The sequence below is a fragment of the Calliphora vicina genome, chromosome 4 (genome assembly GCF_958450345.1).
Source record: "Calliphora vicina chromosome 4, idCalVici1.1, whole genome shotgun sequence".
Taxonomy (NCBI): Eukaryota; Metazoa; Arthropoda; class Insecta; order Diptera; family Calliphoridae; genus Calliphora; species Calliphora vicina.
Genome location: NC_088783.1, coordinates 69,154,038 through 69,172,875, shown reverse-complemented (window position 1 = coordinate 69,172,875; position 18,838 = coordinate 69,154,038). Strand labels below are relative to the sequence as shown.

Below are 18,838 nucleotides of genomic sequence, written 5' to 3'. Positions count from 1 at the left end.
CTTACCGAATATGACGCTTTGTTGGCACAAAATTTTACATTTTCAAAGCAAAAAAAAAATATTGTTTACACCATAATGTTCAATAAGTAAGTGAGAATAAATGACATATCGCACACCCAGTTCAAAAGCAGAGTTGGGGGTAGTGCACTAAATGTTGAGTACAATCAACAAGCTTATATTTTTATCACTAATATTTTTTAGTGATAGTGATATTTTTTTATCTATAAATCAATTGAGTGGTAGTGTAGAAATAAGCACTAAACTCAAATAGTTAAAAAATTTAACAATAACTAAAAATAAGCTTCAATAATTTTCAATAATATATTCAAAATTAGTGATCATGAAGTTATTCCAGTTTAAACTAGAATATTAAATATATCTACATACATATATAATGAAAAATAATTTTGACTTAAAAATCTAAATAAAAATAATGACTTGAAGAAATTATAGGACATTACAAGATTTAATTTGTTAAAAGATATATTAAAAATGGAAAATACATACTTTGATAGCGATGACAGTATAATGGACCCTACATATGCAAAAGAAAGAGAAATGTCATTACTTATGAAAAGAAAAAAAAGTTGTATCACCATCATCGTAAGTATTTTTTGGACTTCGATGGGACATCTTAAAATATTAAGCATATTTCTAGAGAAAGTCTGAGTGATCTGAATGAATCTGCTGAAAGTACTAAAGAAATACGTGCGTTCCTTTTAAGCTCGGACACTGATATTTGCAGTCTCAACAAATATCCAATAATAAGGCAAATGTTTTTTTTTAAATTTAACACGCCTTTGGCTTCTTCTGCTCCAGTAGAGCGTTTATTTTATTTTAGTCGAATGGTGGATTCTCCTCGGAGAAATAAATTAAGTGATTCGAATTTCGAAAAGCTTGTTTTACTTAAAGCCAATATTCGCTAATTATTTTCTGTGTAATTGCTTATTTCTCTTTTTATTGTATTTTGTGTATTTATATACCGCTTTTTCGTTTTTTCTTTAAATATATTAACTTAAACTATGAATAGAGTAAAACATTTCTTTGTTGAAAAAAATAGTGCAGGAATATTTTTTTAACTAAAAATTTTAGTGTAGAATAAATTATTTCATTAGGCTACAAAAAAAAAATATTTTAACTATTTTCAAAATATTATTAGTTAAAAAATTTTAACTACACTACACATTGAGTGAGGCTTATATTTTTCAACTCATCACTAAACATTAAAAAAATGAGTGAATTATTTTACACTACCACTAACTATTAGTGATAGTTAAAAATTAGTGCACTACCCCCAACTATGTTCAAAATAAAAAAATGAATTTTACGCTTAAACTATGCACAATACACTTGTTTATCTATACAAAAGATATCAGTGTATTCTGTTGTTGTTAACTGCGGCTAAAAAAAAAACATTAATGTCTTTCATTATATTTCAATTGGTATATATTTATTTTCGATTTCTGAAAAATTAAAATTTTGAGTTGTGTCACTTTTGAACTGTGTGTGCGATGGGCAAAAACCAAAACAAAAACCCTTGAAATTTTTTTTTAAGATGATTTGAATAGAAGAAAATAATAAAATGTTACTATATGAAAGTATTTAGATCATATTACAACATTTTAAAGACAAAATAGTTTAAACTGATTATATTTAATTTTTTAATGTTTAGGTATGGTTTAGGCTAAAATTGCTAGGGTCCCAATTAGCTTGTAGTATGAAATGAATTTTACTCTGAGTGTTTTTTTTTGTTCTTGTCAAATTGTTTATTGAAATCGAATGTATATTTTCTATTAATTTTTTTAGTTTTTGTATACATATATTTATAGAATACTTATTGTTTTATTATAAGAGAAAAATCTGTGACGTACGGTATGTCACGTACCATATTAAATTTTATTTATTATAAAATAAATCATCCAAATATTGTTTTTATTTAAATATGACGGATTGTAAAGGAAAAATATTTCGTTATGTGTAAGAAATTAAAAGAAAACATAACGCCACCCACGATTCGAATATTTTCGCATATTTCTATATGTACCTTTAAATGACTTCCGTTTTAGGTCACGTACGGTATAGCCTTATTTCGCTCGATATTTTGGACAACAATATTTCGAAAGAACTTTTTATTATTTTAAAATATAGTACCCTCTGAATGGAACATAAAGACCAAATTATTTTTCAGATACTCTTATTTTTGAAGAATCTATTATAAAAATCCACTCTATAGGCGTACAAATGTCACGTACTCTGATATGGAATTGCCCATATAAGTTATTAAAAACCAAAACCGCGTTCAATAGATACGCTTTCTATTGTAAATCCCGCATTTTTAAGTCATAAACACTATTGTGTTTATATTGCAAAGCCACAGACAAGATTTTTTTTATGAAATCATAGTTTTGTGATGTACAAACAATATATCATTATTTAGCATTATTCATATTTAATAGACAACATTATCAATGTTCAAGTCATTTTCTGAGGGGGACCTTGTATGGAGACTAGGGACAAATGTTGCCTGATTTTGGCCATAGTATAATTTCAGAGTACTTAGAACTAATTTGTGCAAACTTTTAACACGACTGCCGCATAACCAACATATTTATTTATTCAAACAGTATTCCGGAGTGACATTTCTATGGGGGCTAGGTGAAATCATGGATTCAATACAAAACAAACCTTATCAACAGAGAGCATTTGTGGAAAAGTTCGGCCAGCTAGCTTATTTCGTTTGGGCCCTATCGTGTTTACAACATACTATTTCTTAAACTAAACTAAATATTTCAATTCAAAATGATAAATATTTTCATAAAAAAATCATTCATAAATCGTATAAATTATGGAATATCTCTATATTAAGGCTAAACTTGGACCAAGGTTTAATTTGAGTAGCGCTGTCAAATTCGATTTTTTCCTGTCCATACGAAGTGAGTCGCTCTAATGTATATAAATCACACATTTATTACCAGGGAAACCAAAATATGCAAATGCATGTTTTTTCTAGTGTGTCTAATGGGCACATGGATAAGATATTTACACGTTTCAGAACTATTTAAGAATTTTGGCATCGATTTGTTAGTGCATATTTTACACTTAAATGCATATTTTTGCATACATTTGTTTTAAGAGCATATTTATGTCATATTTTTGAGTTTTTAGAGCATATTTTACTGTTTAATAGCATATTTTGACTTTATCAAAAACAAATTTTGTCTTACTTATTTTTCGCTGTTGTGTTACAGATTTTTACTTCCTTTGTTTAAAATTCAAAATTGAAAAATATATGGCTTTTTTTAATATAAAATAAGCACTATTTCAATAATAGCGCCATCTAAATATCAAATTTTAGTTCTAATTCAAACTTAACCGTTCTAAGTGTTAAAAAAATATTATATTTTCTATGTATAAAAATGTTTTCAGATCCAATAGACAACGATTTTTATTTGAAAATTTAAGTCAAAATTTTGTAATTTATGGCAATAATAACCTCAATTGAAGAAGTGACTTTATATTTATATAAAATATCATCCAAAAATAGCTCTCAAGGCATTTTCATAACTTAAGTTCCTATTGTTTTATTGTGTGTTATACTTGTTTTAGTTCTTGTTTAAGGAGGATATAAAAATATTGGGTATATTACTTAAAAATGCAGTATTTACAATACGTATCTTTTTAACACGGTTTTAGTTTTTAATAATTTCATTTAGTGTAAACATCAAAGTTGTTTTTTTCCTTCGAAAACGTCGAATTTTGTACCAACAAAGCGTCATATACATATATGCAGGAAGTTTTGCTTTATTTCTTTCATTTGAAAAAAGTGTCGCTGAAGTACACCGATTGCTTACCAAAGCTTATGGTGAATGTGTTTCAATGTGCGAGAGATGGTTTGTGCGATTCAGAAGTGGTGATTTTGACACGGAAGACAAAGATCGCCAGACAAAAAAGTTTGAAGACCAAGAATTGGAGGCATTACTCCATGAAGATTGTTGCCAAACTCAACTCAAGAGCTTGGGAGCTACTCAAGGAGCAATTTAAAAACGTTTGCGTGCAACAGAATTCATCCAAAACCATTGAAATTGGGTACACTACGAATTCAAGCAGAGTGACCTTGAACGACGATTTTGTATGTCTGAAATGCTGCTTGCACTCTATAAAAGAAAATCATTTTCGCACCTAATCTTTACTTGCGACGGAAAATTGCATCCATTACAATTGTCCCGGCCAACCAGCCAAAACGACACCAAAACCAAATATCCATGGCGCTAAGGTAATTCTTTGTCTTTTATGGGAGCAAAAGGGTTTTATCTATTTTGAGCTGCTGAAATCTGATCATAGACCGTCATAGGGAAGCTGTACCGAACGCCGTGCCCCGTTCGACTACTAGTTGTTTAAATCGATGCAGAACGCTCTCTATATTCGATATTGGCTGGATTCGTTCTTGGCCTCAAAAGATTGGCAATTCTTTTGGCCCGGAATCCAAATGTTGCCAGAAAGATGGGAAAACTAAAAATTTAAAAAATCCCTTATTTTTAAATATTCAATCACTAGCTGACCCGGTGCGCTTCGCCACCCCAATTAGAAGAAAGAAATAGTACTATTAAGTCTCCCGCTCACTCGGGTCCATATAATCTTTATTTCATGGTGAAGAAATTACTAAAAGTACCATTCGAATAAAGAAATAGTACCAAAAAGTCTACCCCTAGAATCCTAACTCACTTAGGACCATATATGCTTAATTTCATGTTTCTAAGTCCATTGTTATAGAAATTTCAAAAAAGTACCATTAGATTAATGAAAAAGTATCATGAAGTATCCCCTTGAATTTTCACTCACTTAGGACCATATTGTAGTTCCCACTCACTTGGATATAATATAAGCTTTATTTCATGTTTCTAGGTTCATTGGTGAAGAAATTACAAAAAGTACCATTCGAACAAAAAAAAAAAAAAATAAAGAAAAAGTACCAAAAAGTCTCCCCCTAGAATTCTCACTCACTTAGGACCATATATGCTTAATTTCATGTTTCTAAGTCCATTGTAATATAAAATTCAAAAAGTACCATTAGAAAAAGTACCTATAGTTCAGTTCTCATATTTTGGTACCTAAATATAATCCCTTATTTCTAACACTAACTTTACTCAGATACATATCAGCTAACTTTAATGTCGATAAGTGAAATAATTTAAAATATTAAAAAGGTACCATTAGGAGAAAAGTACCAATTTGCCTTTTCCTCCTTGAACACCCCTCAAGTTTGAAATTTAAAAATATTACATTTTACAAAAGTTGTTTATGCTACAGACATGTCTCAATCGATTAAAATCTGTGTTAATGTGTCCAAGAATAAATATGTTTTAAAAAAAGTACCAAACTGTTCACCCGGATTTGGCCTGAAATACACCATAGCACTCGAGTTCCAAATAACAACCTGTTAGTTAATTTTTGTATGAATGCAGGAACCAATGTTAAACAAATTATCAAAATCGGCTTAATAATTTGCAATAAAATGTATTTTCCCGATTTTATCCCCTTTTTGGTACCTTTTTTATCCCCATTGCGGTGGTAAAATATTATTAAAATAATTTTCTGTATCGTGGTGGGAGCTCATAGTAAAATATTCGAAATATTCTATGTCAAATTATAGAAAAACATATTTTATGAAAAAGTACCAAAAATAAACACAATTTTTATCCCTTATGGGTTCGAATTTCCAAAAAGTACCAAACTTATATTTTTTATTTTTTGATAAGTAAAGAATACGATTTAAATTTTGTTTCTATGTTTATTGGTTTAAAAGATACATAGGGTGCCAAAAAAGTAAGTTTTTACCCGTTTTTTCCCCTAAAAGGTTCGAATTTCGAAAAAGTATGAAACACCTGTCAGCTTATTTTTTAAATGGAGTAACATGCAATTTCATGTTTTTTTGTATTTTTATTAGTTTTGAAGATATAAGATTACCGGATTTACCCGTTTTACCCTTTTTTACCCCCTAAACGTTCGAATTTCCAAAAATCCCTTCTTAGTGGATCGTTTTGGGGAGGGAGGAACCCACAGTTAAAATTTCATGATTCTAGCTTCAGTCGTTTGGGCTGTGGGATGATGAATCAGTCAGTCATTCAGTCAGTCAGTAACGTTACTCTTTTATATATATAGATACAAAAAATAGAGAAATTTTCGAGGTCTCACAAAAATTAAACTCGAACCGACTTTAAAAAATTATTTAAAGCTCATAGTTTACTGTTATCCCTTGTAGAAATGTTGCTACTTGAAAAAATCTTTAACTTGTGAAGTCTAGATTTAGCGTATTTTTGTACGTAATTAAACCACTTAAGTAAATTTACGCTTTTTATATATTCCACCACAACAAATCCCTAATATTGTTTTAAACAGATTTTCCACTATTTATCAGCACATTGAATAATTTTTTTTTAAACACGTTCATATTATCAAAAATGCACAAATCCAAAAACAGAAATTTAAATACCTCAACCAAAATTCCCCACTCTCATCTACAATTCTTTTTTTTAATATTTTGTAATTTAATTTCGAATATTTGTTTATTTATTTTTTAAACTTTAAATTCTTGTTACAATTGTTTTCACTTATTTTTAATATTTTCAAATTTACTTCCGAAATTTTCTTTAAAAGTCCTGCTGTTTGAAAGACAGTAACAAAGTTGAATTGCACCTATTTCCAAGTAAATTCTATTTAATATTTATTTATACTTTGTTTTTTCTAAAGCAAAAATTCCTTTTAAATTTATAATAGTTTTTGTAAAAACAATTTTATTTCCAAAAATTATGTTGTTTACCTTTTTGATCGTCTTTCATTTAAAACAATCGACCAAGTTTATTTCCAAAAAATGAAACGTAAATAATTTCTAAGAATTATTTGTATTTATTTTAAATTCTTAATTTGCTTATCTTAAATATGGATTATTTTCTTTGAATTTAATAGAATTATAAATCTTTATTATTTTTTTTTTTGCCAAACACTTTCACTGAAATTTTTTATTTTAAACACAAAATATTCTTTGCTTGCTTTTGCTTTTAAATTTTCTTTATATTTTTTTTAATTTGTTTAAAAATTTAAAATTTTTTATTATTTGTTTAAACCGACCGTTTTTTATATAAAATTTTTATTTAAATTAAAATTTCTTCCTTGAATTCACACACGTTTTACTTTCGTTTAATTTAACTGTGTTTTTATCCCGTTAAATGTTAAAGCTTCTTCTTATCATTTTTTAGACGAGTTTATTTTCTATTTATTTGTGATTTTCTACTCTTCGTGCGGTTCTAGTTAAAGACGACGACTTGACTGTTGCTCGTTTTGTTGATAACTGAATTCAGCGCGAAAACTGTGTGTTGTTGTTTTCATTTTTATGCTTTAACTTTCTATACTAGAATAATAAAACGAACAACAATTGCTAATGCTGCTACTGCACCAAAATTAAAAGTGTATTGGGTGTATGTTCGGGTGTGTGAGAGATGTGTTTGTTGTTTATTGTTTTGTTGATGATTTTCTTTCGTGTTTTATTTTTGCGAGTAAATATTCTTGATTAAACATGTTCATTAACAAATTTAACATATTGCTCTGTGTTGTTGCTTTAATGACAATAATGATAAATAGTGGTTTAATAATGAAGTTGTTTTGTTGTTTTTTTATTATTATTTTTGATAAACTATAAGGTGGTCTACAGTTGTCAGTTTAAAAAAAAGAGCTTTTATTACATTATATTGTTGTAGTTGTTGTGATAATTTGTTTTATACCTTGATGTGCATGCAATATTTTCTAGTTTATGTTTTTAGTTTAACAACAAATCTTTTGTTTTTACCTTTAGGGAATGAAAGAGAGCAAGAGCTTTAAAGCTTTTTTCACTACCAGTTCAGGCATATGAATTTAGTACTTATTTCATATTGTTTTAAGAAAATTGTACCATTTCAATAATTATGAAAGGTAAAGTTTCCCTTAGTATAAAATGTGAAGTTTTATGCCAAAAAAATATTTTTTTATTTAGGAAAATTTTTGAATATTTAGAAAAGAAAACTGAAAAGATCTTTTTATAAATTATTTTGTGAAATAGAATGATTTTATATTAAATAAAATCTCTTTTACAAGAAAATATCATGGCAGAATTAACTGGGTACAATTATTAGATAGTATGTTCTCATTTATAATTTCCCTAATATGTACATATGTCAACCAAAAAAAAATTTAAAATAATAATCTGTGATGAAAAATATAAAAATGAAATATCTAACTGATTCGTTTGAAGTGATCATTGGCCGAAAAATGCCCAAAATATGCAGTCAGACATGAAACCACAATATTAATCCATTACGATAACCCGAAGCGTAAGAAATCTCACTTGCCAAATCGACACCAAAGGCAACTATCAATGGCGCTAAGGTAATTCTCTGTATTTGGGGGGAGCAAAAGGGTCCTATCTATTATGATCTTCTGAAATCTGACCAGACCATCACAGGGAACCTGTACAGAACACAACTGATTCGTTTGAAGCTTGTATTGGCCAAAAACGCCCAGAATATGCGGCTAAACATGAAACCGAAATACTCCATCATGACAACGCTCTGCCACATTATACAATACCTGTTAAAATCTATTTAGATAGAATTGGTTGGGAAGTTTTGTCTCACCCGCTTTATAGTCCATACCGTGCCACGTTCGAATACAATTTGTTTCGATCGATGCAGTACGCTGTCTCTCGGATACGCTTCACTTCAGAACAGAGTTGACTTGATTCGTTCTTGGGCTCGAAAGATGAGCAGTTTTTTTGGCTCAGAATCCATATGTTTAAATAAGTACCAATATGAAATGAATCTCTTTTGAGTAGTTTTCTTTTTTTAATAAAAGTCCATTTTCATAAAAGCTTTTTCCACAATTTTATTATTTTTCAACTTAAATAAACTTAAAAATACATTTTTATAAAGAGGATTTTTTATAAAAAAGAGCATTTTAGATAATGAAGTTTCTTAAAAAATACTTTTTTAAAAAAAAACAATGATTTTTCATAAACATTTTAATAAAAAGATTTTTTTTTAAAGTTTACAGTTTTGATGGCTTCAAATATATTTTAAACAAGTAAGAGAGCTATATTCGGCTGTGACGAATCTTATATACTCTTCACCAAATTATACTTCAAAATACAAATTTTAAATATTTTTAGGTAAACAAAATTTATTTTTTTTCCAGTTGTTTTTTTAATTGTTTGGAAAAAATTTTTTTTCTAATTGTTTTTTTAATTTGTTTTTTTTTAAATTTTAATTTTTTTTTTTTAGTTTTTACAATTTTTTTAAAATATTTAGCGAAAAAAACTTTTGGTGAAAAAAAATTGGGTTAAAAACAACTTTTTCCGATTTTGACCCATTGTAGGTCCAACTTACGTCATTGCAAATGTCTTTGAAATATCTATCATTAGATATCAATATTGTCTATATTAATGACTTAGTAATCCAGATATAGGTCAAAAATCGAGGTTGTTCTGGTTTTTTCCTCATATCTCAGCCATTTGTGCACCGATTTTTCTGATTTTAAATAGTAAACTTCTCGAAAGCACGTCTGACAGAATTATTGAAGATTTGGATCCCAAAGGTATCTGGGGTCTTCAGAAAATTGATTTCAACAGAGAGATCCGCTATCTATAAGGATCCAGAATATATATACTTTATAGGGTCGGAAATGAAAAATGTAGAAATTACAAACGGAATGACATATATATACCCTTCTCACGAAGGTGAAGAGTAAAAAAAGAGCTTTATAAGCAATTAAGCTTTTTATGAAAAAATTAGCTTATGTTATACAAAAAAATATAAAAAAAAAATTATAAAAAAAATATTTTTTGTAAACTAATTTTATATGAAAAAATTGGTTGTGAAAAATGTTTGTTTTTGATATGAAACCTTATTGGAAAAAAAATACTTTTTTATAAACAAAAATTATATTATTTTGTGAAAAAAGCTTTGTTATGCTAAAATATTTTTTGTAAAAAAAGTTATTTTTGTGAAAAAAAACTTGTAAAAACTTTTTTTGTGAAATTAAACATTTTTGTTAAAAAAAAGCTTTTTATGCAATAAATAATTTAGCTGACATTTTTTTAAATATTAAAAACATATTTATTAGGAACATAAACAAATAGTTATTAAAAAATCTTTGTTGAAATTAAAAATAAAATTTGTGTAAAAACAAGTAAGAGAGCTATTTTCGACTGTGACGAATCCTATATACCCTTCACCAAATTATACTTCAAAATACAAATTGTAAATATTTTTAGGTAAAAAAAATATATTTTTTTCCAAAATTGTTTTTTTAATTTTTTGGAAAAAATTTTTTTTTTTCGAATTGTTATTTTAATTTTTTTTAAATTTTAAAAAAAAAATTTGGTTTTATTAATTTTTTTTTTGGTGAAAAAAAAAATCGGTTTAAAAAATATTTTTCCCGATTTTGACCCATTGTAGGCCCAACTTACTATGGTCTTAATACGTCGTTGCAAAGGTCTTTGAAATATCTATCATTAGATATACATTACAAACGGAATGACAAACTTATATGCCCTTCTCACGAAGGTGATGGGTATAAAAAATTATTTTGGTTTCCTTCGTTCATAGCTCAACTATTCATGGACCAAATATGCTGATTTTTGCAAATGCTGAAGAAACATTGCCCTTATGTTCTTTAAAAAATTCCATTTAACAAGTATTTTTTTTTATTTTTGTTTATTTCCATAAAAACGTCTTACATATCGCTCTTTTGATGCAACAACATCATAATTAAAAAAAAACAAGTAAGAGAGCTATATTCGGCTGTGCCGAATCTTATATACCCTTCACCAAATTATACTTTAAAATACATTTTTTTAAATATTTTTAGGTAAACAAAATTTAATTTTTTTTTAATTGTTTTTCAAAATTTTTATTTTTTTAAATTTTTTTTTATTTTTTTTAAAAACGTTTTTTCCAAATTTTTTTTTTTGAAAAAAAAAATGTTTGAGAAAAAAAATTTTTTGTTGAAAAAAAAATTCCGGTTAAAAAATATTTTTCCCTATTTTGACGCATTGTAGGTCCAACTTACTATAGCCTTATCTACATCGTTGCAATGGACTTTGAAATATCTATCAATAGATATCCATATTGTCTATATTAATGACTTAGTAATCCAGATATAAATAAAAAATAAGTCAAAAATCGAGGTTGTCCCGGTTTTTTGCTCATATCTCCGTTATTTATGGACCGATTTTGCTGATTTTAAATAGCAAACTTCTCGAAAGCATGTCTGACAGAATTATTGAAGGTTTGGACCCCGAAGATATCTGGGGTCTTCAGAAAATTTATTTCAACAGACAGACAGACAGACAGACGGACATGGCTTAATCGACTCCGCTATCTATAAGGATCCAGAATATATATATGTACTTTATAGGGTCGGAAATGAAAAATGTAGAAATTACAAACGGAATGACAAACTTATATATACCCTTCTCACGAAGGTGAAGGGTATAAAAACAAATTTCGAGTTAATAGCTCCATTGCATAGTAAATAAGTTGTTTTAATAACTGACAAAGTCTTTTGAACTAGCTTCTAAAATTCCACGCAGGATCGCCAAAGAAGTATTTGTGCTATTTTCATAACCTATTACTTGAAATAACGTATAATTTTAGGTTGTTACTTGCCATTTGTGTGATCATATTAACGTTTTAACCAGATATTATCTGACCACATTTGACCTTATCGTTATTTTCCTTAAAAAAATTTAAAAAAAATATATCGGTTTGAAAATTAAAAATGCGTCTCCTGAAAAATTACATTTGTTGAGTTATGACTATTATAAATTGTACCAAAGAAAAGTACCAAACATTTTTTTTAGCAAATCTTTTTAAAAGCTAAATTATTCTCTATTATTCTCTGTTTTTCATACACAATTTATTCTCTCTTTTATTTTATTTTTATTTTTGCTTTTGCGCTTTATTAAATTATTCTCTCTCTCTTGATTTTTTTTCATCAGCTGTTTGTTTCTGGTTCCCTCTTGCTTCATGTGTTTTATTTTCTTTTGGTGGTCATTGTTCAGTTTGACCGTTGGCTCGTGTCAGTCATTGTGTGGGCTGTTTTATTTCCTTTTACTATAAATTTCTTTTTTTTTTTAATTTGCTATTCGTGTATATTAAATAAATTTTCATTTTTTTTTTTAAACAAGTATTATTTAAAGCTTTTGTATTTTTTCGTAAATATTCTTTCGCTTTGTGTGTGAAATTTCATTTTTATTACCGTAATTATTATAAATTTCCTTTATTTATTATTTACATTATGGAAATTTCATTATCAAGTAAGTCATAAATTTGCTAGCTACTTAAAGCAAATGACATTAGCGAAAAAAATGTTTGCTCTAGAGAAATCTTTTGCAATTATTTTTTATATATTTTTAATTAATATTTATTTTTTAAAAAGATTTATATAGAATTTGTAGTACTTTTTCAGAGTATACTTAATATTTTGAATAAAATGTTACTAATACGCCACCCAACACAATGGGGAAATTATGAAATATATAGAATTTCATTAATATATAACTTCTAAACTACTGGTCTGTTTGAATTAAATTTTGGTATATAAATAGAAGAGGAGTTAAGCTTTCATTATATTATAATCATAAGTATTATATGTGCACACAGTGTAGTTTGTAGTGTACCAAAGTTGTTTACCTCAGCTTAAAAAATATATATTTTCAAGTTTGTAAATTTTTCAAATCTAAATAAAATTCAATGTATTTTTATTAATTTTTTGTCACACTTAACAAATTGAAGACTATGTTAGCTCTTTTCTTAAAAAATGGTTTACAAATGCTGAATTTAGGGTGCATTTTTACTACCATCATCCATTTTTTCATCAACATTTTTAAAAATGTTCAATATCCAGTTGTTTAACTTTAAGCCAGTATAGCTTTCTATATGTTTTAATAACCATTTTGGGATAAGAATATTCTGTAAGCCAAACTTTAAATTTTTAATCTAAAAGTTTAGATTTAAAAAATCATTATATTTAATTCTTATTAGCAAAACTCTTCATATCTTGATTTCTTTTAATATCTATTTTATTAAGATTTAAGAAAAATTTCCGTTTCCCTTAACATTATAACTCTCTGTTAAAATTCCTCTACCATCTTAATAACACTCAAGTTTATTACACATTCAATTAATAAAAACAATTTAACACTCCATATTAATATAAAAATATACATATATACAAAAAAACATGATCATAAAGTCAAAATATAAATGAGAAAGAAAATCCCCAGTGTTCACACATAAATCACTTGACACTTAAAACCAATAAAAAATATATATAAAGAGTAATTTGCGGCCAAAAAATGTACAAAATGTTACAAACATTTATAAAAATATGTGGCAAGAACACACGCACACACATACAAACTCACAGAAACAGCCCTGAACTTGTGGTAATTGCAAGGCAAACAATATTAAATTTATAATAAAAAAAAAATATTGAAACAAAATACATATTGTACAACAAAATAGTACATTGGGTCAGTGGAACCTCTCTGTGAGGCAGATTCTATGAATTTTGATTTTAATTAGCACAACACAGGGTGCAAGTAACAATTTTATAACAAAGATATTTGGGATCGCTGATTATAATTCCGAAATAAAATGTTTAATAACATGCTGGTCCGATTGCAAACAAATGTAAGAACGAATCGTAGTTGCATGTCGAACTTTGTACCGTCAAAGCGTTATATGCGGGAAGTTTTACTTTACTTTTTTTAATTTGAAGACAAGTGCAGCTGAAGCTCACCAATTGCTCACCAAAGCTTATGGTGAATATGTTCCATCGGTTTCAACGTGCGAGAGAGAGATAGTTTGTGCGGTTCAGAAGTGAATATTTTGACAAGTAAGATTAAGATCGACCAGGCCATTACTCCATGAAAATGGTTGTAGAACTTAACAATAGCTTGCAAAATCATTGGGAGCTATTCAAGCAGCAATTTCAAGTCTTCCAAGCAGCAGAATTCATCCAAAAGCAGGGAAATTGGGTACCATATGAATTGAAGCTGATAGACTTTGAATGACGATTTTGCCGATGGCCGAAATGATGCACGAACGCTATAAAATAAAATCATTTTACCACCGCGGTGCACCGAATCATTACTTGCGTTGAAACATGAATTCTTTATGATAACCCGAAGCGTAAGAGATCATACGTAAAGCCCGGCCAACTAGCCGAATCGATACCAAAGCCATATATCCCATGCTCTGTATTTGGTGGGAGCAAATCTGACCAGACCATCGTTTGAAGCAAGCGTCCAGGGTGGCATGTCACAGTGCCCATTGACATAATGTCCATGGACATTATGACACCCCATAAAGTGACATTATGTCCATGGAGTGCATAAAACTTGTCTTTGTAAATAAAGTATTTCTGCGTGGCGGCCTACGGCCGCTCTTAGGGACTTTCTCCTCCATAGAACGCGGCAGGCGGCTTCGCTAAATAAAGCCTTTCTTGTAAATAAATTATTAAAAAGTATTTTTTTGAAGTGAAAGTCCTTAAATTTTTTATTGAACTTTCTTTTTTTTGTCAAATTTATTCCTAAATTCATATTTATATTTTACATTACCCATTTTAATACTTCTACTTTTTTAAACTTTAAATTTGTGACGTCTGAACTCCACAAAATTCAGATAACAGATAACTAAAAATCGCAGCTATCGTCTTATTACTACTTTAAATTTACAACGGTAAAATCGATAGAAGTTAAATTAAAATATAAATACTTAAATTATGGACATTATGTCAATGGACACTGTGACATGCCACCGCGTCCAGACATAAAACCGTAATATTCGGCCACAAGTTGTTTTGAAAGTTTTGAAGAGGTCATAGCTAAGAATGGCCAATAAATAACAAAATAAATTTTTATACCCTTCACCTTCGTGAGAAGGGTATATATAAAATTGCATTACGTTTGTAATTTCTACATTTTTCATATCCGACCCTATAAAGTATATATATTCTGGATCCTTATAGATAGCGGAGTCGATTAAGCCATGTCTGTCTGTCTGTCTGTTGAAATCAATTTTCTGAAGACCCCAGATATCTTCGAGATCCAATTCTTCAATAATTCTGTCAGACATGCTTTCGAGAAGTTTGCTATTTAAAATCAGCAAAATCGGTCCATAAAAAACGGAGATATGAGCAAAAAACCGGGACATCCTCGATTTTTGATCTATATCTGGATTACTAAGTCATTTATATAGACAATATGTATATTTAATGATAGATATTTCAAAGTCCATTGCAACGATGTAGATAAGGTTATAGTAAGTTGGACCTAACCCGAATTTTTTTTCATCAAAAAATTTTTTTTGTCATAAATTTTTAAAAAAAAAAAAAAAAAAAAAAAAAAAATTAAAAAACAATTTCGAAAAAAAAAATTGAAAAACGATTTAAAAAAATTAAATTTAGTTTACCTAAAAATATTTAAACAAATTTATTTTAAAGTATAATTTGGTGAAGGGTATATAAGATTCGGCACAGCCGAATATAGATCTCTTATTTGTTTTTTTAATTTATTAGCGGAAATGTTTTTTAAATTTATTTGTTAAAAAAATTTTATAAAAAAATTTTTTTTTGGTGAACAAAAATTCGGTGAAAAAAATATTTTTCCCGAATTTGACCAATTAGGTCCGACTTACTTTGGCCTTATATACGCTTTGAAATATCTTTGGACGTCCGCATTAGAAATTACAAAAGGAATGACATACTTATATTTAAAGGGTATAAATATAAAATATGTAAAAATACGAATTTGTCAAATATGTATTATTTTCACTAGGCTTTAAAGCAGAGACCGAAAATAACTCGTTCACTTTCATTTCAATGGTAAATTCTCATTCGCAGCCATTTAAAAATAATTTTTTGTTATATATCACTGAGAGAGTTCGAGAACATTTTAGGTTTGGGGTTGAGAGAAACAGAAAAGAAACAAACACAAATAATCTGGATGAGTGATTTATAATTTATTTTTTTCGTAAAGATCAGCTTGTGACTTTTATTTGCGAACATGAAAAATAAATCGCAAAAATGCATTTGATGCAAATCAACGCTTAAATATATAAAGTTTATCAAAAGATTAATAAAAATTTAAAAAAAATTTCATTTCTGTTACTCAGACTTCATTACTTCATACTTATCATATTAATTCCATAATTTGTTAAAAATTACTAATAATATGTTATTGTATGTAAATAAAAGAGAAAGTAACAGTTATTAAGAACAAGAACAAATGAATTGTTTATCTCACACCAAACCATTAAAATACAACAAAAACGAAAAAGCTTATACCAAACCATTTAAATAAAAATCATTTTATAACTGTTATTTTCAGTGATTTATTTGTATCACAGAAATATAAATCACAATTTGGGTTTTTGGTATATGGACAAGTTATTTTCGATCTCTGCTTTAACGTATGCTAAAACTAAGATTAAAAATGGTTAAATTTGAATGTCGTTCTCTATAATTTTCATTCAACCAGTAGTTAAAAAGTTAGTAAGTATTCATTACTCAGTTTTTTTATTTTATGTTCCTTAATCATATCTTAGGTCTTTTTCATGTTTTAATTTTTTGGCAAACATGACATGTGTACCGTGTTTACTTATTCAAAATTAATTAAAAAATTATCTCGACATTTGCAGATCCTTAACTAACAGCACCCTGCTCTTAGTCAATTATATAAACTCTGCGATTTTTTCATTATCCTCTTTCCTATATCTTACAAAATTTGTTTAATACTGTTAAATCCTTATAAGACTGTCGGCCTTTTACGTTAAATGCTATAAAAGTCATACACAATGAACTATACAAATAAAAAAAACTTACGCCCATAAAATAAATACACAGTGACATACAAAAACAAATGATGTATTCTATATTCAAAAATTAGGGAAGTGCGATTAATCGATTAATCTAACATCCTAGTTAATAAAATTTTTGATTAATAAATTACTTGAATAATCAATCATTTTGATTATTATTAACATTTAGAATTAATCGAATAATTTTGAAGAAAATTTTAATAACAAATTATTTGAAATTTGTGTAACTTTTTTAATAAATTACTTTGTACAGTTTTTATACCCTCCACCTTCGTGAGAAGGGTATATATAAGTTTGTAATTTCTACATTTTTCATTTCCGACCCTATAAAGTATATATATATTGTATCATTATAGATAGCGGAGTCGATTAAGCCATGTCCGTCTGTCTGTCTGTCCGTCTGTTGAAATCAATTTTCTGAAGACCCCAGATATCTTCAGGATCCAAATCTTCAATAATTCTGTCAGACATGCTTTGCTATTTAAAATCAGCAAAATCGGTCCATAAATAACGGAGATATGAGCAAAAAACCGGGACAACCTCGATTTTTGACCTATTTTTGATCTATATCTGGATTAATAAGTCATTAATATAGACAATATGGATATCTAATAATAGATATTTCAAAGTCCATTGCAACGATGCAACGATCAAAATCTGGAAAAATATTTTTTAACCCGAATTTTTTTTTCATTAAAAAATTTTTTGTCATACATTTTTTTTCTAAAAAAAAAAAATTTTAAAAAAATTTTTAAAAAAATTTTTAAAAAACTTTTTTTAAAAAAAAATAAAAAACAATTTCAAAAAAAAAAATTTTGAAAAACAAAAAAAAAATTAATTTTTTTTTACCTAAAAATATTTAAAAAAATTATTTTAAAGTATAATTTGGTGAAGGGTATATAAGATTCGTCACAGCCGAATATAGCTCTCTTACTTGTTTACTTTAAATTTTTCTGTACAAAAATAGTCAAAATCGTAAAATTAATTGATTAATCGTGGTTTTGGTTAATCACTAATGTTGATTAATCGATTAATTAGTACATTGATTAATTAAAATGTTTAATTATTCTAATCGCACATTCGTTATTCATTCGAATAAAAAATATTTTTTTTCCTCGATTATTCGAATATTTTTTGTATCCGAATAGAAGTTTAAATCATGCTAAGATATAGTTTCTGAAAATATTTGTCCTGGGTTGAGCATTTAGTAAATTATTTGATTTTTCTTTTGATCGAATAATTCGAATAAAAAATGTTGATTTGTTCGAATAATTCATAGGGAGACAGTTAAATTTAAATAACATAAAGACATTTTACATTTATTCATAAACCATTTCGAGATATTCGAATGCAAAGTAAGGCGCTATTACTACAGCATTGTAAACGTCAAATGCCTATGTAAACGTCAAATAGTTGTCAAGATTAAAAATTATCAGGTATAAACAAGTATAACTCATTTTTGCATTAAATCAAAACCATTTTTAAGAGACATCAACATTCTAAAATTATCACATTGAAATATTGCTTCAGGTTTCGCTGAAATTGGAGTTTGAATTTGTTGGCCGCGAAAATTACTTCTGTATTTGTCCCTTGCGAATGCCTCGGTTTTTTGCAATTATCTTGTTTTTCACTTTAAATGTGTACCTTCGACATAATGGAATTGCCCATATATTATGAATTTAAATTTAGAAATTTTGAAAATTTTAAAAAAATTAAATAAATTATTTTTATTTGTTTTATTTGATTATTCTACACAAAATTATTCGTATTCAAAAATTTTCCTTTTTAAATTATTCTAATAATTGTGCGATTATTCGCACGATCATTATTCGAATCGTATTATTTATTAGAAAGCAGGATAAAAGGATGAAAAGGTTATATTTTCAAGGCTTTTAGGAGTTTTTTCATATTACTCGCAAAGAAAACAT

At 27.5% G+C, this 18,838-nt stretch overlaps 1 protein-coding gene across 5 annotated transcripts in view; it reads right to left on the bottom strand.

The window, feature by feature from the left end:
* The window catches only part of Nna1 (Nna1 carboxypeptidase), a 221,621-nt gene that overhangs the window by 163,911 nt on the left and 38,872 nt on the right, over positions 1-18,838 (bottom strand). For 2 of the 5 annotated variants that reach the window (XM_065510250.1, XM_065510251.1), the window contains exon 1: positions 6,818-7,362. The exons of 1 other annotated variant lie outside the window; for it this stretch is intronic. In XM_065510250.1, coding sequence (XP_065366322.1) covers positions 6,818-6,836 — 19 coding nt within the window. In that variant the 5' untranslated portion in view covers positions 6,837-7,362. Of the gene's footprint in view, positions 1-6,817; positions 7,364-18,838 lie in introns of those variants that run through there. 2 more of the 5 variants (XM_065510248.1, XM_065510252.1) reach the window with 2 other exon arrangements.